This window comes from Neoarius graeffei, chromosome 5 (genome assembly GCF_027579695.1).
Source record: "Neoarius graeffei isolate fNeoGra1 chromosome 5, fNeoGra1.pri, whole genome shotgun sequence".
NCBI classification, from domain to species: domain Eukaryota; kingdom Metazoa; phylum Chordata; class Actinopteri; order Siluriformes; family Ariidae; genus Neoarius; species Neoarius graeffei.
Genome location: NC_083573.1, coordinates 1,054,203 through 1,078,033, shown reverse-complemented (window position 1 = coordinate 1,078,033; position 23,831 = coordinate 1,054,203). Strand labels below are relative to the sequence as shown.

The 23,831-nt window shown below is 47.8% G+C and overlaps 1 protein-coding gene across 1 annotated transcript in view; it reads right to left on the bottom strand.

Moving 5' to 3' along the window:
- LOC132886362 (uncharacterized) overlaps positions 1–23,831 on the bottom strand; it is a 180,230-nt gene that overhangs the window by 68,614 nt on the left and 87,785 nt on the right. Inside the window, exon 13 of the mRNA XM_060920924.1 lies at positions 18,900–19,076. Coding sequence (XP_060776907.1) covers positions 18,900–19,076 — 177 coding nt within the window. The remainder of the gene's footprint in view (positions 1–18,899; positions 19,077–23,831) is intronic.

The window sequence follows — 23,831 nt, the reverse complement described above, 5'->3', positions numbered from 1 at the left end:
CCAAAATTACTGGAAAATGAATATCATGCGGCGGCACGATGGTGTAGTGGTTAGCGCTGTCGCCTCACAGCAAGAAGGTCCTGGGTTCGAGCCCCGGGGCCAGCGAGGGCCTTTCTGTGTGGAGTTTGCATGTTCTCCCTGTGTCCGCGTGGGTTTCCTCCGGGTGCTCCGGTTTCCCCCACAGTCCAAAGACATGCAGGTTAGGTTAACTGGTGACGCTAAATTGACCGTAGGTGTGAGTGTGAATCGTTGTCTATGTCTATGTGTCAGCCCTGTGATGACCTGGCGACTTGTCCAGGGTGTACCCCGCCTTTCGCCCATAGTCAGCTGGGATAGGCTCCAGCTTGCCTGCGACCCTGTAGAAGGATAAAGCGGCTAGAGATAATGAGAGATGAGATGAATATCATGCACTCTTGTCATTTTCAATACTTGGTAGCAAATCCTGTGCTGTAAATGACTGCCTGGAGTCTGGAACCCATATTCATCACCAGATGCCGGGTTTCTTCCCTGGTGATGCTCCGGCAGGCCTTTACTGAAGTTGTATTCAGTTCCTGATTGTTCTTGGGAGCATTTTGTCTTCAATTTTACTTTCAGCAAGTGAAATGCATGCTTAGTAGGATTCAGTTCTGATGATTGTCTTGGCTGTTGCAAAACATTCCTGTTCTCTGTCTGAAGAAGCATTGGGTTGCTTTTGAAGTATGCTTTGGCTCATTGCCCATTTGCCCTTTCAAACATCTTCCAAAGGGTTTTGAGGCATTTGGCTAACTCTGATCAGATAATACAGCGCTAAACACTACATAAGTGATCCTGCTGCTTTTGTCACACAGGCAATAAACATAAAGGAAACAGTTCCATTGGCAGTTGTACATGCCCACAGCATGAGTGAAATGTTCCATAATCAGTTCCACTTTCCATTTTATATCATTTTGTAAGCCCTTTGTATTTACTCTGGTGAAGTCTTCTCTTTACTCTTGACTTTGACACAGCTACAACTTTGTCCTGGAGAGTGCTCTTTATCTGGCTACCTGTTGTGAAGGGATTTTTTTTCACCAGGAAAAGAATTCTATCATCCACCAGTTGTTTTTGAAGGTCTTCCAGGCCTTTTGGTGTCACTGAGCTCACAAACACATTGCTTCTTATAAGAATGTACCAAATAGTTGATTTGGCCACATTTAATGTTTTGCCATCACTCTGATGGTTTTATTTAGATTTTTCAGATTAATGATGACTTGGACTTTAAAATGATCTCCTGCTTCACTGGCAGTGACAGCTCTCTGGACTTCATATTAAGAGTTCACACCAACAGACTCCAAATACAAATCCCACACTTGAAATCAGCTCCGCACCTTTGATCTGCTTACCTGTAAGTGAAATAATGGGGGAATAAGACACATCTGGCCATGCATCAGCTGAGCAGCCAACTGTCCAATACTTTTGGTCCCTAAAAAAAAGGGGTTGGGGTGTCAGCACCATCCACAAAATGCTGTAATTCCTTCAACATCAACCAGATTTAGATGCAAATGCATTCAAATTAAAGCTGGAAGTCTGCACTTTGAAGCCATACTCATTACTGAAATCCACCTTCAATATACTGTGGGATCAATAATTTTGTCATTGTCTGAATATTTATGGACCTGACTGTATATCGTCAGAAGAAATGTATGTTGGAAGAAATATTTAATTTGTCGGTTTTCTGTTGTCTACATTGTTCAGAATCCTGAAGCACTTCTTCATCTGGACAACTGCTAAGAGAATCAAACACTTGCATGAGCACACATACATGCACATACATACACATTCTCTCTCACTCTCACACACAATGCTAAATATTTCATACAATAGAATAATTAACAGTTTGTGGACCAAAAAAAAAAGACTCCAATAGCCTTAAAATGACAGACTTGAATGTCTCCATTTAAAACTGAATATTTAAATAAATAAATAAATTGATAAATAAATCTTGTGTAGCTTTCCCTAGGTGTGGGTGGAGCACAGAGGACGGCAGGACAGAGATCAGGTTTGCAACTCAGTTTTATTGCCAAACTTTTCAGTCTAACCACTAAGAGTTACTGTTACAGACACACACACACTCGGCGTCTGGTTCCAGGGAGAGCTTCCCTCTGCTCTCGCTCTCCCTCCTCATATAGGGCGCGGTCACTGGGAAGACACACAAACACAGGTTAATTGCTCTCAGGTGAAGCGATTCTGCCACTTACCTTCCCTGACTCCGCCCTCCTGTCACAGACCGGTGCTTGACCACGCCCCCGCTGCCACATACCCCCACCGCCCGACTCAGGCCGGGCAGCCATCCGGCCTGCAGCCGACTCCCCCTCCCCCTTGACGGGAGAGGAAGTCCGCCACGACCATCTGCGCCCCCGGCCTGTGGACCACCTTGAAATTAAAGGGTTGGAGCGCCAGATACCAACGGGTGATCCGCGCGTTGGCATCTTTCATGCGGTGGAGCCACTGGAGGGGCGCGTGGTCCGAACAGAGGGTGAAAGGGCGCCCCAGCAGGTAGTACCGGAGGGCGAGGACCGCCCATTTGATCGCCAGGCACTCCTTCTCAATCGTGCTGTAGCGCCCCTCACGCACTGACAGCTTCTGGCTGATGTATAGGACCGGGCGATCCTCCCCCTCCACCTGCTGGGACAAAACGGCCCCCAGCCCTCTGTCCGACGCATCCGTCTGTAACATAAAAGGGAGAGAGAAGTCAGGGGAGTGTAAAAGTGGCCCCCCACACAGTGCAGTCTTTACCTCCGAGAAAGCCCGCTGGCACTGCTCTGTCCACTGGACCGGATCTGGCGCCCCCTTTTTAGTGAGGTCAGTCTGCGGGCTGGTGACGTCCGAATAATTAGGTATAAACCTACGATAGTAGCCAGCCAGCCCCAGGAACTGTCTCACCCCCTTTTTGGTCTTGGGCCTCGGGCAGGCCGCAATCGCTGCGGTCTTATTAATTTGGGGACGCACCTGCCCGTTGCCCAAGTGGAAGCCCAGATACCGTACTTCCACCCGCCCAATCGCACACTTCTTTGGGTTGGCAGTGAGTCCCGCCCGTCTCAGCGACCTAAGGACGGCCCTCAGGTGTTGCAGGTGCCACTGCCAGTCGTTACTATAAACGATAATGTCGTCCAGGTAGGCGGCCGCATAGGTGGTGTGGGGCCGGAGGACCCGGTCCATCAGCCGCTGAAACGTAGCGGGCGCCCCAAACAGCCCAAACGGAAGTGTGACGAACTGGTGTAAGCCGAACGGTGTGGAAAAGGCCGTTTTCTCCCGGGATAATGGAGTCAAGGGGATCTGCCAATATCCCTTCGTTAAATCCAGTGTCGAGTAGAAGCGAGCCGTGCCTAGTCGATCGAGCAGCTCATCAATACGAGGCATTGGGTACGCGTCGAATTTAGACACCGCGTTGACTTTTCTATAGTCCACACAGAATCGGACCGAGCCGTCGGCCTTGGGAACCAAGACCACCGGGCTGCTCCAGTCGCTGTGGGACTCCTCGACGATGCCCATTTCGAGCATGGCCTGAAGTTCTTCCCGAACCACCTTTTTTTTGTGTTCGGGTAGTCTATAAGGGCGGCTACGCACTACCACCCCCGGGGGTGTCTCTATGTGGTGTTCTATGAGGTTAGTGCGACCGGGCAGGGGCGAGAACACATCCGAAAACTCGGCCTGCAACTGGGCGACCTCTGTGAGTTGAGTCGGGGAGAGGTGGTCTCCACAGGGGACCGGAGAGGTACGTGATGCCAAATTCCCTTTTTGAACCTCTGGCCCCAGCTCCGCCTTCTCCGGAACTACCGACACCAACGCCACGGGGACCTCCTCATTCCAGAGTTTGAGCAGATTGAGGTGGTAAATCTGTAGCGCCCCCCCCGTCTGTTCGCCTCACCTCATAGTCGACGTCCCCGACTCGCCGTGTGACCTCAAAGGGTCCTTGCCACTTGGCGATTAATTTGGAGCTCAACGTGGGCAAGAGTACGAGTACTTTATCTCCCGGTGTGAACTCTCTAAGGCGCGTACCCTTGTTGTACAGGCGGGCTTGCCGTTCCTGGGCCTGCCGCAAATTCTCCTGAGTTAGGTGGGTGAGCATGTGGAGTTTTGCGCGCAGGTCCATAACGTACTGAATTTCATTCTTACTTTGTGAAGGTCCCTCCTCCCAATTTTCCCGCAGCACATCCAGGATGCCGCGCGGCTTACGCCCATATAATAATTCGAACGGGGAGAACCCCGTGGAGGCTTGGGGGACCTCTCGCACTGAGAACAGCAAGGGTTCGAGCCACTTATCCCAATTACGTGCGTCCTCACTTACGAATTTCTTAATGATATTTTTGAGGGTGCGGTTGAACCGTTCCACTAAACCGTCCATTTGTGGGTGATATACACTGGTGAGGATCAGCTTAATCCCCAATAACCCATACAGTTCGCGTAGTGTTCGTGACATAAACGTAGTGCCTTGATCAGTCAGAATCTCTTTCGGGATTCCAACTCGGGAGATGACGCGGAAGAGTGCCTCTGCAATACTGCGTGCTGAGATATTGCGCAGAGGCACTGCTTCCGGGTATCGCGTTGCATAGTCCACTCGAACTAATATAAAGCGGTACCCTCGTGCTGACCGATCTAATGGCCCGACGAGATCCATCCCAATTCTTTCAAACGGGGTCTCGATTAACGGTAGAGGGCGCAATGGCGCTTTTGGAATGGCCGCTGGATTTACTAACTGGCATTCGCGGCATGCCGTACACCACCTACGGACATCACCACGAATCCCCAGCCAATAGAATTGGGCCATTATTTGGGCTAGTGTTTTATCCTGCCCCAAGTGTCCAGCCATGGGATTAAAGTGAGCCACCTGGAATACCAATTCCCGGCGGCTCTTTGGAATCAAAAGCTGCGTAACTCTCTCTTTAGTTTGAGTGTCCTGCGTCACTCGGTATAACCTATCCTTCATAATCGCGAAGTAGGGGAAGGACGGGGTGGCGTTCAGTGGGAGCGTTTGACCATCGATTACTCTCACTTGGTCAAACGCATGCCGCAGAGTCTCGTCTCGCGACTGCTCTAATGGGAAATCCGCGAGGGATTCCCCAATAGAGAGAGGAGGAGCCGGTGGCTCCTCACCCTGACGCGGAGATGACGTAGACGGCTCTGCGACAGCTGCTCCCACCAAAACGACCCCGGGACCTCCCCCTGTCAACTGGCAGGACCCACTCTCTACTAAGCGCGTCATTAAACCCCGAAATCCCGGCCAATCCGTCCCCAAAATTAAAGAGTGGGTAAGGCGAGGATTAACCGCCGCCTTCACTATAAATTTTTCCCCTCTGAAAATAATGTGGACCGACACCAAAGGGTAGCTGTGAACATCCCCGTGCACACACAACACCTTCACCCCTTGTGCTCCCCCCAATGCCTCGTTTTGCACCAGGCTTTGGCGAATTGAGGTCTGATTACAACCAGAATCCACCAACGCCTGATATGTAGCCCCTTGGATACTCACCGGTATGCGATACGCTCCGGCCCAATCGAGGGCAGCCTCTGGAGCGTCGGGGATCCGAACCACCGCGCCCACTTCCATTGCTGTACACTGCTGTTGAAGGTGGCCCAGTTCCCCACAGCGCCAGCAAACCGGCCCGGGCTTCCCCTCTGCACCGGTGATCTGGGGCTCACTCACCTGAGGTGGGGGAGAGACAGACACAGAAGGGAGAAATGGGAGGGCACCACGGGCGCGGCGGGCCGGCAGGGGTGGTGCCGGCCCCCGCCTCCGCGGTGGGGGAATGGGGCAAGGACGGGACACAGGAGGAGGGGGGAGAGAGAGAGAGAGAGAAGAGGAGAGAAGAGATGTCGTCATCTGCTGTCCTGCCGCCGAGACAGCCGCCAGATGATCCTCCGCCAGCTCGACTGCCTGATCCAGCGACGCCGGGCGGTGGCACTGGACCCACTCCGCGGTTCCTGCTGGTAAGTGGGTGACGAACTGTTCCAGTACCACCTGATCGACGATTCCCTCGGTGTCGCGATCTTCGGCCCTCAGCCACCGCCAGCAGGCGTCCCGGAGCTGCTGGCCGAACGCGAACGGGCTGCCGACTTCCTCCATCTGCAGCGCGCGGAAGCGCTGGCGCTGCAGCTCCGGCGTGCGCCCCACGCGCTGAAGGACAGCCCGGCGAAGGTCGGCGTAGGCCAGCCGGCGATTGGCGGGGAGCTGTAGTGGAGCCAGCTGCGCCTCTCCTGTCAGGAGGGGGAGGAGGCGCGCCGCGCGCTGCTCCATCGGCCACCCCGAGGCTTCGGCGACCTGCTCGAACAACGTGAAGAAAGCCTTGGGGTCGTCCTGCGGGCCCATCTTAGTTAAGGTGAGGGGAGACGGGCCCGCGGCCGGAGCGCTGGTGGACCCCGCCGACGCGAGGAGGTGCCGGAACGCCTTGCGATCTTCTTGCTGGGCCAGCACCAGGGCATCGAAGTGCCGCTCTTGTTCCTTTCGGAGTGTGACGAGCGCCTGGTGCTGGCTTTGCTGAGCCGTGGCGAGGGCGTGGACCAGGTCGGTGAACGGGGAGGATTCCATGGGGCTGCTGGGTTGGTGCTCCATGTCCCGGGTTTCGGCACCACTGTAGCTTTCCCTAGGTGTGGGTGGAGCACAGAGGACGGCAGGACAGAGATCAGGTTTGCAACTCGGTTTTATTGCCAAACTTTTCAGTCTAACCACTAAGAGTTACTGTTACAGACACACACACACTCGGCGTCTGGTTCCAGGGAGAGCTTCCCTCTGCTCTCGCTCTCCCTCCTCATATAGGGCGCGGTCACTGGGAAGACTCACAAACACAGGTTAATTGCTCTCAGGTGAAGCGATTCTGCCACTTACCTTCCCTGACTCCGCCCTCCTGTCACAGACCGGTGCTTGACCACGCCCCCGCTGCCACATCTTGATAGATAGATGCAGCCATGGGAAAAAATAAGTACATCTCATAGAAATTGTAGACTTTTCTCAACATATTTAAACAAGCAAACATTTCAATCCCTTTGACACAGTGCCGACAGATAAAGGTGGTATACTCCAACAAACAACACATAAAATTCACATTTTGTAGTCATTTTTCATAATTCAAATTTTAAAAATCAGTAAAAAAAAAAAAGTCAGTGCACCCTTCCATTTATCACACTTTCAAGTCCATAAAATTCGACTCAGGTGTTCCAAATTACGTGCCATTATTTAGAACCTCCTCCAGGTGGAGGTGCAGGTGGAACCTGTCTTATTTAAACCTGACATCTTGGGTCTTGTGTTCTCTTTGCTCTTGAAGTGTGTGGTGTCATCATGCCAAGATCTAAAGCGCTCTCTAAGGACCTCAGAAGAAAAAAAGGTTGTGGATGCCAATGAATCTGGAAAGGGATTTAAAATGATTTCTAAATTATTCAAAATAAATCATTCCACTGTAAGGAAAATCAGCTGCAAATGGTGTAGATTTCAAAGAACTGCCAGTTTGTCCAGGACTGGCAGCCCCAGCAAGTTTAGCCCAAGACCAGATCGTTGGATGCTGAAAGAAGTCTAGAAGAACTGCAAAATTTCATCACTGGGTCTGCAGGTAACTCTTGCAACTGTTGGTGTGAAAGTGCAAACATCTACAATCAAAGAGATTGGACAAATCTGACTTGCATGGGAGGCATTCCAGGAAAACACTTTTGCTGTCCAAAAGGAACATTAAAAGCAAGACTACAGATTGCCAATGAACATATAGGTAAATACCAGACCTTTTGGAATAACATGCTCTGGACAGACGAATCAAAGGTACAGTTGTTTGGCCACAGGAAGAGTGCACATGTGTGGCACAGACCAAAGATGGCTTTTGAGGAGAAGAACCTCATACCAACTGTGAAGCATGGTGGTGGAAATGTTATGGTTTGGGGTTGCTTCGCTGCCTCAGGGATTGGGAAGCTTGCATTCATTGATTCAACTTTGAATTCTGAATCATATCAAAGAGTGCTTGAAGATAATGTGAAGCCATGTGTTCAAAAGTTGAAGCTGAACCTGAGGTGGACCTTTCAACAAGATAATGATCCGAAGCACATGAGCAAATCCACCAAGGAACAGCTCAAATAGAAGAAATGGAGTGTTATGGAATGGCCTTGTCAAAGCCCAGATTTGAACCCCAATAAAATGTTGTGGGGAGCTTTGAAAAGGACAGTTGATGCAAGAAAACCTTCAAACATCTTGTAACTGAAGGAATTTTGCCTGAAGAGTGGTCAAAAACTTTCAGTAAGCCAATGTCAGAGACTTGTGGACAATTATTATAAGAACTTATTTCCATTAAAGGGGGCAATACTCACTTCTGAAGCCAAGAGTGTACTTACTTTCTCCACTGATTAATATTACAACTATTGATATTTTTGTTGAATAAATAATTGAAAGAGCTAATTTTCCCTTGTTGTTTTGCTCAAGGACATCACATTTATCTGTAGACACTGTATCAAAAGGGTCAAATGTTTGCTTGTTCAAATATGTTGAGAAAAGTCACCAATTTCCATGGGTTTCACTTATTGTTTCACATGACTGATGGATAGACGAGAGCTAATATGACTGTAGCAGCTGTCTGATAATGGGAAACAGAGGAACGGGAAGCAGGCTTCAGAACAGGTGAGTTCATTTTATTGTGCACACTTTTCAGTTACTATTCATGAAACATAAATGTACACTGCCCAACTCAGGCTGGGAAGCTATCCGTCCTACAGCTGACCCCCCAGTGGGACAGGTAATTTGCCACCAACATCTGTGCCCCTGGCCTGTGGACCACCTCGAATTTTAAGGGCTGAAGGGCCAGATACCAACGAGTGATCTGCGCGCTGGCATCCTTCATATGGTGGAACCACTGGAGAGGGGTATGGTCAGCACAGAGGGTGAATGGGCATCATAGCAGGTAGCAGCAGAGAGTGAGGACTGCCTCCTTGAGGGCCAGATACTCCTTCTCTATCGTGCTGTACTTTGACTCACACATGGAGAGCTTGTGGCTGATGTACAGCACCAGATGCTCCTTCCCCTCCACCAACGAGGACATAACAGCCCCCAGCCCTCTGGGGGTCAGTCAGTGGGATCAGTCAGCAGGCTGTTGACATCCCAAATGTGAGGCATGAACCGCCTATAATTGCCAGCAAACTCTAGGAACTGCCTCACCCCCTTTTTGGTCTTAGGTCATGAGCAGGCTGCAATTGCTGCAGTCTTATCAATTTGGGGACACACCTGCCCATGATCCAAGTGGAAGCCCAGACACCATACTTACACCCATCCAATTGCACACTTCTTCAGGTTTGCTGTGATCGCTGAGGCCCAGCATGCCTCCGCAATCTCAGAATGACCCCGTGATGTTGTAGATGCGCTTCCCAATCATTACTATAAATGATATCATCGAAGTAGGCCACCGCATATGCATTGCGGGAATGGAGAATTCAGTCCATGAGATACTGAAATATCTCTGGAGCCCTGAACAACCTGAAAAGAAGGGTCACAAATTCATCTAAGCCAATGGAATGGAGTGGAAAAGGCCATTTTCTCATGAGATAATGGAGTCAAGGAAATCTGCCAATATCCCTTTGTCAAATCCAGTGTTGAGTAAAAGTGAGCCATGCCAAACCAATTGAGCAGTTAATCACTGCAAGGCATCGGAAATGCAGCAAATTAAGACACCGCGTTGACTTTTCTATAGTCTACACAGAACTGGACTGACCCATCAGTCTTGGGAACCAAGACCACCAGGCTGCTCCAGTTGCTGTGCAGCTCCTCAATTCCTCCCATTTTAAGCATAGCCTGGAGTTCATCCCAAACCACATTTTTCTTGTGCTTGGGGAGCCAATATGGGAGACTGTGCACCACCACCCCTGGGGGACTATTAATGTGGTGTTGTATGAGCTTAGTGCAACACTGGAGAGGCAAGAACACATTGGAAAATTCCTCCTGCAACCTAATATCCTGTGCTCTCTGGGGCGGTGAAAGATGTTCTCCACAGGGGACCAGGGTGAATTGGAGTGCAATTTTTAGACTGACCTCCAGTGCCAGCTCCGCCGTCTCTAGAACTACCATCGCCAGAGCCACTGGAATCTACTCTCTCCATGGTTTCAGGAGATTGAGGTGGTAAATTTGACATGTGTTGGCCCTATCTGGTGGTTTGACCTCATAGTCAACCTCCACAATTTGCCATGTGAGCTTAAAGGGCAAAGGGCCCTTGCCACTTAGCGAGCAATTTTGAACTTGAGGTGGCCAGGAAGATGAGGACTTTATCTCCCAGTGCCAGTTCCCTTAGCCATGCCCCTCTGTTGTACAGGTGAGCTTGATGTTCTTGGGCCTGTAGCAAATTATCCTGGGTTATGTGACTCAGTGCGTGGAGTTTTGTTCTCAGGTCAAGAACATATTGAATTTCATTTTTACTTTGAGAAGGCTCCTCCTCCCAATTTTCTTTAAAGATGTCTAAGACACCAAGGAGCTTGTGCCCATACAACAATTCAAAAGGGGAAAACCCAGTGGAGGCTTGTGGGACCTCACACACTGCAAGCAACAGAGGGTCAAGCCACCTGTCCCAATTTTTACCATCCCTGTGAACGAACTTACAAATCATGTCCTTAAGGGTTTGGTTAAATTGTTCGACCAGCCCATCTATTTGTAAATGATAAACACTCGTAGGAATCGATTTAATCGATTTAATTTGTATAATTTGTGCAGTGTGCATGACATAAAAGTAGGGCCTTGATCAGTCAGGATTTCTTTCAGAATCCTGACTCGGGAGATAATGCAGAAGAGTGCCTCCACAACTCTGCATGCTGAGATATTGCAGAACAGCCATGCTTTCAGGTATCATGTTGCATAATCCACTATGATTAAGACAAAGTGATACCTGGGTGCAGATCAATCTAATGGCCCAATGAGATCCATGCCAATTCTTTTGAAGGGGCTCTCCATCAGTGGCAATGGACGCAATGGCACTTTTGGTGTGGCTGCTGGATTTACCAGCTGACATTTGCGACATGCCGCACACCACCTGCGGACATCAGCACAAATACCTGGCCAATAGAAATGGGCCATAATTCAGTGTTTTATCCTGCCCCAAATGCATAGCCATAGGATTATGATGAGCTACATGGAATACAAGTTCCCTGCAGCTCTTTGGGAACAACAACTGTGTCATCTTTTCTTTAGTTTGAGTGTCCTGCATCACTCGATACAGCCTATCATTAATAATAAAAAAAGTACAGGAAGGAAAGTGTAACATTAGGCTGGAGGATTTGACCATCAATTATTTTCACTTGGTCAAAGGCATGTTTCAGAGACTCATCACGTGCCTGCTTCAATGGGAAGTCCCTGAAGGGATTCCCCAGAGAGGGAGGAGGGCTCTCCCCACTCTCTGTATCATCATGACACAATGTTGACGCAGATGGTCCTGGGACCACTTCCCCAGTCAACATTGCGGCGGGATCCCCCCATGATGTTCTATTGCAGAACACCCCCATAAGTATCTGTTTCATTAATGTTCTAAACTCTGGCCAATCGGTTCCCAGAATCAGTGAGTGAGTGAAGCTCGGACTAACCACGGCCTCTACATTATGATATCCTCCCTGGAAGTGGACAGTGATGGGCATCAGCAGATATTTGTGTCGATCACCGTGCACACACTTAACCTTCACCAAACAAGCATTTCCTAGTTCCCTGCACTGAGTCAGGCTTTGATGTCAAGTCAAGTCAAGTTTATTTGTACAGCGCTTTTAACAATAAACACTGTCGCAAAGCAGCTTTACAGAATTTGAACGACTTAAAACATGAGCTAATTTTATCCCTAATCTATCCCCAATGAGCAAGCCTGTGGCGACGGTGGCAAGGAAAAACTCCCTCAGACGACATGAGGAAGAAACCTCGAGAGGAACCAGACTCAAAAGGGAACCCATCCTCATTTGTGCAACAACAGACAGCCTGACTATAACATTAACAGTTTTAACATGAAGACAGTTTCGTTGATGTTATAAACTCTTCATTGATGGAAACTTGAGTGCAAAACTGTTCATGATAGCTGCAGTCCTAAAGTTAGCAAGACAACTGTAGTCCTCAGCCATAAAAGCATTACTGTAAGAGTCCAGAGCATCCTCCAGGTATAAACCTCAACTGTCCTCATGGGGCCGTCCTTCACAGGAGCGGTGCGATAAAACTCCGACCAGACACAGGGCACCAGGATGGATCAAGCAGGTCCAAGGGGCAGAAGAGGCCAGCATCTCAATCCCAGGATCAACATGTAACTCAGAGGGACAGACTGGGGGGAAAGAGAGAGAGAAAGAAAACACATGTTGTTAGGTATGCCCTAAAAATGACAAGTATTAAATCTGTGTGGTAGGCTCACAGAGACAAGAGTCTTGACATCAGGCTTAACACACAACAATGGCATGTTAATATGGTAAAAAATATATCATGACCTGCTCTGGCTGGATGCTTGATTGGGTGATGGGAGCACACTCCTCAGCAATGATGAGATGCAGATGGGACCCTTAGGGCTGGCCAAGACAATTCAGTTACATTTCACCAGGTCTGGGACATGCGACGGAAAGTCTGATGGCCGATTCCCTGCAGGCTATGATAGCCAGTCGAGGTCTCCACCAAAAGATTTCCTGTTGACTCCATATAACTCAGAGGGACAGATTTGGGGTGGGGTGGGGGGGGGGGGAGAAAACACAGGTTGTTAGGTATGCCCAATGTCACCTGAATAAGTAGGAGCAGTATACATATTGCACCAAGTACAAGCAGGGACTCCGGCAACTAACTATGACAGCATAACTAAAAGGAGAGAGCCAGAAGGTAACCCAGGCATGAGGGAGCCCCGGGACATAAAGCAGCCAGCCACTACACCATCAACAAACTCGAGTGAGCAAGCGAGTGGGGACTGACAGCATCCATACATCCCAGTTTACCAAAACACTCTATGTCTGAGGACCCTCTAGATCTACACCTTTACCTCATAAACACCATTAACAAAAGGCTTGACTAAACAGATGTTTTCAGCCTAGACTTAAATGCTGAGACTGTGTCTGATTCCCGAACATTACTTGGAAGGCTGTTCCATAACAGTGGGGCTTTGTAAGAAAAGGCTCCGCCCCCTGATGTAGCCTTCACTATATAAGGTACCAGCAGATAGCCTGCACCTTTTGATCTAAGTAGGCGTGGCGGGTCATAGAGGAGCAGAAGTTCACTCAGGTACTGTGGTGCGAGACCATTGAGTGCTTTAAAGGTCAATAGTAGTATTTTATAATCAATACGAAATTTGATTGGGAGCCAATGCAGTGTGGATAAGACAGGCATGATGTGGTCATATTTTCTAGTTCTAGTAAGGACTCTTGCTGCTGCATTTTGAACTAACTGGAGCTTATTTATACACTTATTGGAACATCCAGACAGTAAGGCATTACAATAATCCAACCTGGAGGTAACGAAAGCATGGACTAGTTTTTCTGCATCACACAATTACATTAAATTTCTTATCTTTGCAATATTTCTGAGATGAAAGAAAGCTATCCGGGTGATGTTATCAATGTGAGTTTCGAATGAAAGACTGGGGTCAATAATCACTCTGAGGTCTTTTACTGCTGTACGTGAAGAAACAGAAAGGCCATCCAGAGTTACTGTGTAATCAGAAAACTTACTTCTAGCTGTATGTGGTCCGAGTACAAGTACTTCAGTCTTGTCAGAGTTAAGCAGAAGGAAATTAATAAGCATCCAGTGTCTAATGTCCTTTACACATTCCTCAATTCTATTAAGCTGGTGTCTCTCATCAGGTTTTGCAGAGACATACAACTGTGTGTCATCAGCATAACAGTGGAAACTAATACAATGTTTACGAATAATATCACCCAGAGGGAACATATATAGAGAAAAAAGCAGTGGACCCAAGACAGAACCTTGTGGAACACCAAACTTTACCTTGGTATGTCTAGAAATATCACCATTTATATTAACATACTGATAACGATCAGTTAGATAAGACCTGAGCCAGGAGAGGGCCGTTCCCTTAACTCCCACAACACTTTCTAGTCTATCCAGAAGAATGGAATGATCAATGGTATCAAATGCTGCACTAAGGTCAAGCAACACAAGCAGCGAGACACAGCCCTGATCAGACGCCAACAGTAGGTCGTTTACTACTTTAACCAGAGCTGTCTCTGTGCTATGATGAGGTCTAAATCCTGACTGATACATTTCATGGATGTTATTCCTATGTAAATATGAGCATAACTGCTGTGCCACAGCTTTTTCAAGGATCTTGGAGATAAAGGGGAGGTTTGATATTGGCCGATAATTGGACAGCTGACAGGGATCAAGGTCAGGTTTTTTTTAATCAGGGGTTTGATAACTGCTAGTTTAAAGGATTTGGGTACATAGCCAATCATAAGAGAAGAATTTATTATTTTTAGAAGCGGTTCAATTACTCCAGGTATTATCTGTTTGAATAGATGTGTAGGTAAGGGATCTAGTACACAAGTTGAGGCTTTTGATGTAGAGAGTAATGAAAGTAATTCAGTTTCTTTAAGGGGAGTAAAACATTCTAACTGATGATCTGATACAGTTATATAGTTAACTACAAGGTCACTTTCATTGTCTGACCTTAAATTAGTAGTTTGAATTTTTTGTCGGATATTCTCAATTTTGTCATTAAAAAAATTCATGAAGTCGTTGCTACTACATACTGCAGGTGTGCATGTGTCTATAGTGGACTTATTCCTGGTTAATTTTGCTACAGTATTAAATAGGAATCTAGGATTATTTTTATCATCTTCTATTAGGGAGGAGAGATATGTTGATCTCGCAGCACTAAGAGCTTTTCTATACTTCAGGAAGCTCATCTTCCAAGCTAATTTGAACACTACCAATTTTGTTTGACGTCATTTACTTTCCAATTTTCGAGTGGTCTGTTTTAATGTGCGAGTGTCATCATTATACCAGGGTGCTAATTTTTTGTCTCTGACCATTTTCCTTTTTAGAGGAGCTACATTATCTAAGGTATGGCGGAATGTTGACTCTAAGCATTCAGTTGCCTGATCAAGTTCTGCAGGGGCTAACAGTGACCCAATCAAAGTTGATAACTCTGGGAGATCATTTATAAAGCTCTGTGTAGTAGTTGACATGAATGTACGTTTAATACAGTAGCGTGGTGAGGTGCATATATTATTACTCAGACATAGTTTGAATAAGATGAGATAATGATCTGAGATAACTTCAGACTGTGGAAGTGTGACTATATTGTCTACGTTTAATCTGAATGTTAGTATTAGATCAAGGGTGTGACCACCATTATGGGTCGGTCCTATGACATTCTGATTAATCCCGACTGAATCTAAGATGGACACAAATGCTGTTTTTAAAGGGTCTTCTGGGTTATCGAAATGAATATTAAAATCTCCGACAACTAAAGCTTTGTCTAAGGAAATAACCAGATCTGAGATAAAATCTGCAAATTCAGAAAGAAACTCAGAATATGGCCCTGGGGGCCTGTAAATAATAAGCAATGGAATTAACTGGGTAGACTTATTTTTTGAGGCTACATACATTATATGAGTATGAAGAACTTCAAATGTATTAAATTTATAACCAGGTTTTTGTGTTACACCTAGATAATCATTATAAATAACCGCAACGCCGCCTCCTCTGCCAGTTAGACGAGGCTGGTGTATATAACTGTATCCAGGAGGACTCGCTTCATTTAATGCTATATATTCATTTGGCTTAATCCATGTTTCAGTTAAACAAAGTACATTAAACTCCTGATCAGTAATGAGTTCATTAACCATTAGCGCTTTAGATGTAAGAGATCTACTATTTAATAGCCCCACCTTTAGATCAAAGGTGCTGGCAGCAGCTGTACAGTCAGTATGATCTAATTTTATATTGATTAGGTTACTGGAACAAACTCTCTGAAAATTTCTACCTTTTTGTTGAGCTCGGGGAACAGACACAGTCTCGATGTAGTGGACACCGAGTGACGACTCTGTGCAGCTAGCAGACAGTTGGTTTAGCCTGTTCGTCTGCTCCCAGGCCTTGGCTCTGGATTGTCAGAAATTAACTAGGACTGTTCTGAGACTATGACCTATGCTGCAGGAAATGAGAGCGGCACCTTCCCGAGCGGGATGGATACCGTCCCGCCCTAACAGGCCAGCAGTGCCCTCAAAATTAGCCCAATTATCTATAAAGCCCACACTGTTTTCAGAGCACCACCTGGACAGCCAGCAGTTCAGCGACCATAACCTGCTGTAAGCTACATCACCACGCCGCATTGGGATGGGGCCAGAGCATACTACAGCATCGGACATCGCCTTCGCTAATTTAAACACCTCTACAAAGTTACTCTTAGTAACCTCAGACTGACGAAGGCGTATATCATTAGCTCCTGCATGGATAACTATCTTTGAGAACCTGTGCTTGCCTAGGACCCTAAGATTACCTGCTATGTCCAGCACCCTGGCTCCCGGTATACACCTGACTAAAGCTGCTGGTGCCCCTAAAGGCTGAGCTAATTTCATGTGCCATATGATAGAGTCCCCTATAACCAGAGCTCTTTCAGGTTTCTCAGCAGGTGCATCATTAAGGAGAGCAAACCTGTTCGGCACGTGATGCGGAGAGGAGTGGTGCTCCCGTGGGCGAGCCTCAGTGGTAGCTTTGGCTCTACGCTTATGCCGCCGAGCCTTCACCCATTCGCCCCGCTGTAAGGGCTCTAATGCCGGAGTTGGGGGATTACTAACTCCACCTAGGGCATCCAGACTTTCCCCTACAGAAACTACACTGTTCTCACACTCACTAACCTTCTCTAAAGCCTGGACACGCGCTTCTAGCACTGTAATCTTCTCTGTCAGAGAGCTAACTAATCTGCACTTATCGCTAATAAAGCTATCGCTAGCAACGGAGGAAGAATGACTAAACATCCTGCACTCAGCACACTGAACAGGCAGAAGGTGTGCCATGATGAAAAGATTCACGTACCTTCTGTTGATATTAAAGCAGATCCGATGTGGATGGCCTCCACTTGTGGTCTTTACACAGGAGGAGAGAAAAAGAAAGCTTCCGGTCTCGGCGTTCTTCTGAAAAAAGAAAAAGAAAAACCGGAAAAAAAAAACGGAAAAAGAAAGCGAAAGTGAAAAGTACAAAAAGGAAAGCGACAGTACAATAAAAATGAAGAGGATACTGGAAATTTATTTGTGGAAAAAAGTTAAAAAAGGATTAGTAATTAACGCCGGAACTCGCGGGAAAAGAACTCGGCGCAAACAACTCAGGAACCAGGAAGTGCATAAACCAGGTCTGATCGCAATCTGAATACATCAAAGCCTGATGTGTACCTCCTTGCATACTCAACTATCCTGTACTGTATGCCCGCGCTCGATCAGGGGAAGCCTGAGGTGCACTGGGGACATGAATCAGTAGCCATGCCTCCCTGCAGAAACGCTGATTCCTTGCCTTCCCTCTGCACCTACAGACCTGCCTGAGCTTGCTCTCAGTTCTGGTGGGCATAGATTAGTTCATCTGTGGAGAGAGAGCGGGGGTTAATGGTGGCACAGACACAGAAGGAGAAGGGAAAGTAGAAACACGAGGATAGACACGGTTGCGGGGAGCTGGTTTTGGGGGAGTCGTCCTCCATTTCTGCAGGGCTGGGGTTGGGGATGGGCGAGGAGAGGGGGAAGGAGAAAACAAAAGTGTGTGTGAGACAGAGAGAGGGAGTTGTAACAGAGCCTGCTTCCAGATACACCATAAAATGATCCTCAGCCAATTGGAACGTCTCCTCCAGTGACGTCGTTTGGTGACACCAGATCCACGCTGATGTCCAGCAAGCCATGAGATGGGCTTCCTCCGACAGCAGCGGCAGTAGGCAAGCCACCCACTGTGAGGTTGGCCATGACCTTGCCTCTGCGACATGCTCAAACAGCTCAAGGGAGGTGTCGGTTGTCCTGCGGCCCCATCTTCACCAGCTAGATAGGCAAGCTGGCTGCAAGGATGATGGCTGGAGCACCCGCAGACTGGACTCAGTTCTGTATCACCTGTCAAACCTCCACCTGGGCTTCAAGTATAGCCCAGAAACACAGGCCCAGGTCAACGGACAGTGCGACAAGGGTGTGCTGCCAGTGCTGGTGGTCGTTGGTGAGCATCTGGAGCAGTTCTCGGACTAGTTTAGATCCCATGGCAGCATTCATTCCTCAGTCCTGGGTTTTAGCACCAGTGTAGTAGCTCTCTGACTTGAGGAAACAGAGAAACAAGAAGCAGGCTTCAGAACAGGTGTGTTTGTTTTATTGTGCATGCTTTTCAGTGACTCTTCATGATACATAAACACACCAAACCCTCATGCAACAGGCTCTCTCTCTCTCTCTCTCGTTCCTGACTGTCTGAAAGACACACTGAAACACAGGTTAATAGACAGCCAGTAATTTGACACAGGTGCACTTCATCACGTTACCTGCTGATTCAACCTGCCTCCTCACCATTCATAGCTGACGCTCAATCACGCCCCCAATGCCACAATTACCTTTTGATTACTGAAGGTAGGATTAGCATTCGGGTTCGTGTGTTTGTATACCTCAGTTTTTCCAGTGTACAGTGTGGATTCTCCAGTCCAGCAGAGAGCAGCTTCACTCCTGAATCCTGCAGGTTATTGCTCCTCAGGTCCAGTTCTCTCAGTCTGGAGAAGTTTGAGCTGAGAACTGAAGAAAGAACTCTACAGCTTAACTTTGTCAGATTACACCCACGTAGACTGGAAGAGAAATGAAGAATTATGTGAATATCTGATGCATAAATGCAGCCATCGCAATCAGTTTCTGAGCAGAAAGGGAAGTTGTAAGGATTGGGGCTGAAGATGGGCCCTGACAGTGAGGATCACAGTGCTGAGGCCTGTTTTATTTGGGGGGGGGGGGGATTGTCAATAACTTACTGTAGTGTCTCCAGTGTACAGTGTGGATCCTTCAGTAGATCAGAGAGCAGCTTCACTCCTGATTCTCCTGGATTATTCCAGTTCAGATCCAGTTCTCTCAGGTGTGATGAGGGATTTGACCTCAGAGCTGAAACCAGAGCAGCAAAACCTTCACCTGTAATCCTGCAGTGAGACAACCTACAGAGAGAAACATGTCACAGTTACAGCATAAATCACTCAGCTTTACGACACAACACACACAATCTTTATATACAGTACACTTACTCTGTGTGTGTGTGTGTGTACCTCAGTTTCTCCAGTGTACAGTGTGGATTCTCCAGTCCAGCAGAGAGCAGCTTCACTCCTGAATCCTGCAGTTTACAACCCCGATTCCAAAAAAGTTGGGGCAAAGTATAAATTGTAAATAAAAACGGAATGCAATAATTTACAAATCTCAAAAACTGATATTGTATTCACAATAGAACATAGACAACATATCAAATGTCGAAAGTGAGACATTTTGAAATTTCATGCCAAATATTGGCTTATTTGAAATTTCATGACAGCAACACATCTCAAAAAAGTTGGGACAGGGGCAATAAGAGGCTGGAAAAGTTAAAGGCACAAATAAGGAACAGCTGGAGGACCAAATTGCAACTCATTAGGTCAATTGGCAATAGGTCATTAACATGACTGGGTATAAAAAGAGCATCTTGGAGTGGCAGCGGCTCCCAGAAGTAAAGATGGGAAGAGGATCATCAATCCCCCTAATTCTGCGCAGACAAATAGTGGAGCAATATCAGAAAGGAGTTTGACAGTGTAAGTGCAAAGAGTTTGAACATATCATCATCTACAGTGCATAATATCATCAAAAGATTCAGAGAATCTGGAAGAATCTCTGTGCGTAAGGGTCAAGGCAGGAAAACCATACTGGGTGCCCGTGATCTTCGGGCCCTTAGACGGCACTGCATCACATACAGGCATGCTTCTGTATTGGAAATCACAAAATTGGCTCAGGAATATTTCCAGAGAACATTATCTGTGAACACAATTCACCGTGCCATCTGCCGTTGCCAGCTAAAACTTTATAGTTCAAAGAAGAAGCAGTATCTAAACATGATCCAGAAGCGCAGACGTCTTCTCTGGGCCAAGGCTCATTTAAAATGGACTGTGGCAAAGTGGAAAACTGTTCTGTGGTCAGACGAATCAAAATGAGAAGTTCTTTATGGAAATCAAGGACGCCATGTCATTCAGACTAAAGAGAAGAAGGACGACCCAAGTTGTTATCGGCGCTCAGTTCAGAAGCCTGCATCTCTGATGGTATGGGGTTGCATTAGTGCATGTGGCATGGGCAGCTTACACATCTGGAAAGACACCATCAATGCTGAAAGGTATATCCAGGTTCTAGAGCAACATATGCTCCCATCCAGATGACGTTGCTTTCAGGGAAGACCTTGCATTTTCCAACATGACAATGCCAAACCACATACTGCATCAATTACAGCATCATGGCTGTGTAGAAGAAGGGTCCGGGTACTGAACTGGCCAGCCTGCAGTCCAGATCTTTCACCCATAGAAAACATTTGGCGCATCATAAAACGGAAGATACGACAAAAAAGACCGAAGACAGTTGAGCAACTAGAATCCTACATTAGACAAGAATGGGTTAACATTCCTATCCCTAAACTTGAGCAACTTGTCTCCTCAGTCCCCAGACGTTTACAGACTGTTGTAAAGAGAAAAGGGGATGTCTCACAGTGGGAAACATGGCCTTGTCCCAACTTTTTTGAGATGCGTTGTTGTCATGAAATTTAAAATCACCTAATTTTTCTCTTTAAATGATACATTTTCTCAGTTTAAACATTTGATATGTCATCTATGTTCTATTCTGAATAAAATATAGAATTTTGAAACTTCCACATCATTGCATTCCGTTTTTATTTACAATTTGTACTTTGTCCCAACTTTTTTGGAATCAGGGTTGTATTTCCACTCAGATTCAGTTCTCTCAGACTGGAGAAAGTTTTTTCATATTAGCACTTTGTCTACCTCGTTGTTGTCTGGACTATTTTTTTCTATTTTTGTTTGTTGACTCTTTTTTTGGACTTTAATTAAATCATTTTTTATTCATTGGATTTTCTGGTTTGTGTTCTGCTATTGGATCCTTAACAGTACATTCTGGCCAACATGGATCCAGCGGAACTTAACCATCTGAGAACAGCTATGCAGCAGCAAGGAGCCCTCCTTGGGACCCACCAACAGGAACTCAGGCAGATAACCCAGAACCTGGCCACCCTGTCCGACTCACTCAACCTCCTAGCCACACAACTCCAGCACTCCCAAGCCGTGCCTACCTCTGCCCAGCTGTCTCTTTCTTCACCTCCCACCACCGCCGCTCTCCATGAACCAAGACTCCCTTCGCCTCAGCCCTACAGTGGAGAACCAGGTACCTGCAGATCTTTTTTGTCACAGTGTTCACTGATTTTGGAGCTTCAACCTCTGGCTTTCCCCACAGAATGCTCCCGGGTAGCCTATACCATCACGCTCCTCACCAGCAAGGCTGGGGAATGGGGGACGTCGGTCTGGGATGCCGATGCGCCCTGTTGTTCCAGCTTCAAGGAATTCTGTGAGGAAATGAGGTGAACATTTGACCGCTCACTGTCTGGCCGAGAGGCGGCAAGAGAGCTCATGGAGCTGTGGCAGGGGTCCCCATCTACCTCGGATCATCCCATCGAGTTCTGGACATTGGCAGCGTCATGCAGTTGGAACGAGTGTGCCCTGGTTGATGCGTTTCTACATGGCTTATCCAACGCTATCAAGGATGGACTTGTCTCGCGGGAACTGCCATCGGACCTCTCCAGCCTGATGGACCTGGCCAATCATATTGATGCATGGGTTCAACAACAGAGGAGAGAGAGGAGCTACTGCAACTTCAACCCCTCTCCACCACCTGCCTTGTCCGTCAAACCCATGCAGGTAGATTGGGTATGGGTATCCGCGGAGGAACGACTGCACTGACTGAGCACGGGGGCTTGTTTCTACTGTGGTCAGCAGGGACACATCTGCCGAGCCTGTCCGCTAAAAGGACGAGCCCACCAGTGAATCGAGGGGCCCTGGTGGGCAATGCTCGGAACCAGTCCCCTGGCGACTGGCCGTTGCTCCCCATTATCATCGCACTCAACAACCAGCATCACCATCTTCAGGCACTCATCGACTTGGGCAGACAGGAACCTGATCTGCTCTGCCACCACCAAGATCTCGGAATCCCATTGCTCGCTCTCGAGGTCCCTCTCACCGTCCTGACACTCAGTGGCACTGGCTTGACCACCATCACTCACCTCACCACTCCGCTGACCCTAAGGATTTCAGGCAATCACTCCAAAACACTACAACTTCATGTTGTGAACAACCCTCACGTTCCCATTATTCTTGGATTACCCTGATTGATGCAGCACAACCCCCACTTAAACTGGACTGACCACACCATCTTAGGCTGGAGTCCTTCCTGCCTGGCCTCCTGCCTGAACTCCACTCTGCCTCCCACCAAACCACCTCAGCCCTCAGCCAGCGAGTTTCCCGACCTTTCTCATATGCCTCCAGAATATCTGGACCTCAAGTCTGTCTTCAATAAGATCCAAGCAGTGTTCCTTCCCCCTCATAGGCCCTATGACTGTGGTATCGACCTCCTGCCAGAGACAGTGCCACCCAAGGGATGTCTCTACTCTCTTTCCCCCGCCGAGAGACAAGCCATGGAGAAATACATCATTGAGTCTCTGGCAGCTGGGATCATCCGCCCTTCCTCCTCCCCAGCAGGAGTGGGATTCTTCTTCATGGAGAAGAAAGACAAGTCACTCCGCCCCTGCATTGACTATCGAGGTCTCAACACCATCACAGTCAAGAACCGCTACCCACTACCACTCATGACTACAGCCTTTGAACTACTCCAGGGAGCTGAGGTGTTCACTAAACTGGACTTACGCAATGCTTATCACCTAGTCAGGATCAGGGAAAGGGATGAGTGGAAGACGGCCTTCAACACCTCCACAGGCCACTATGAGTACCTCGTAGTCCCTTTCGGCCTGACTAATGCACCTGTGGTATTCCAGGTGCTGGTTAATGATGTCTTGAGGGACTTTCTTAACACCTTTTGTCTTTGTTTACCTGGACGATATCTTGATTTTCTCTCACTCCCTGGAGGAACATCAGGGTCACGTCTGGCAGTTTCTTCAATGCCTGCTGGAGAATAAGCTTGTGGCAGCGGGGGCGTGGCCAAGCAGCAGTCTGTGAATGGAGGGTGGGGTCAGGGAAGGTAAGTGGCTAAGTCATTCTACCTGCTGTCAATTAATGTGTGTGTGTGTGTCACTGTTTGTTACAGGTACGGAGCATAAAAGGAGAGAGAGCAGAGAAAGCCAGCTCTCTCCCCAACCACAATGTGTGTGTGTGTGTGTGTGTGTGTGTGTGTGAGAGAGAGAGAGAGAAAGTAAGTAATAGATAAAAGGAAGCTGAAAAGCTCAATAAAACACTTTTGGATAAACATCAACTCTCGCCTGCCATGCTTCTGTGCTCCACCCACATCAGGAAGTGCTACAGTGGTGCCGAAACCCAGGAGCACAGAAGAGAACCACCCCATGGAGTCCCCCACCATTCCAAGAGCTCATCCTTGCCCTCGCTACCACCCAGCAGAACCAGCATCAAGTGCTGATTGCCCTCCGAAAGGAGCAGGAGCAACGCTTCGAAGCCTTGATGCTGGCCCAGCAGGAAGATTGCCAGGCGTTCCGGCACCAGCTGGCATCAGCAGTGGCATCGACCACCGCTGCTGCCACCCTCACAAAGATGGGACCGCAGGACGATCCGGAAGCGTTCCTTGCTCTTTTCGAGCAAGTAGCCGAGGTGTGGGGGTGGCCACAGGAGCAGCGCGCAGCGCGCCTTCTCCCACTCCTGACTGGTGAGGTG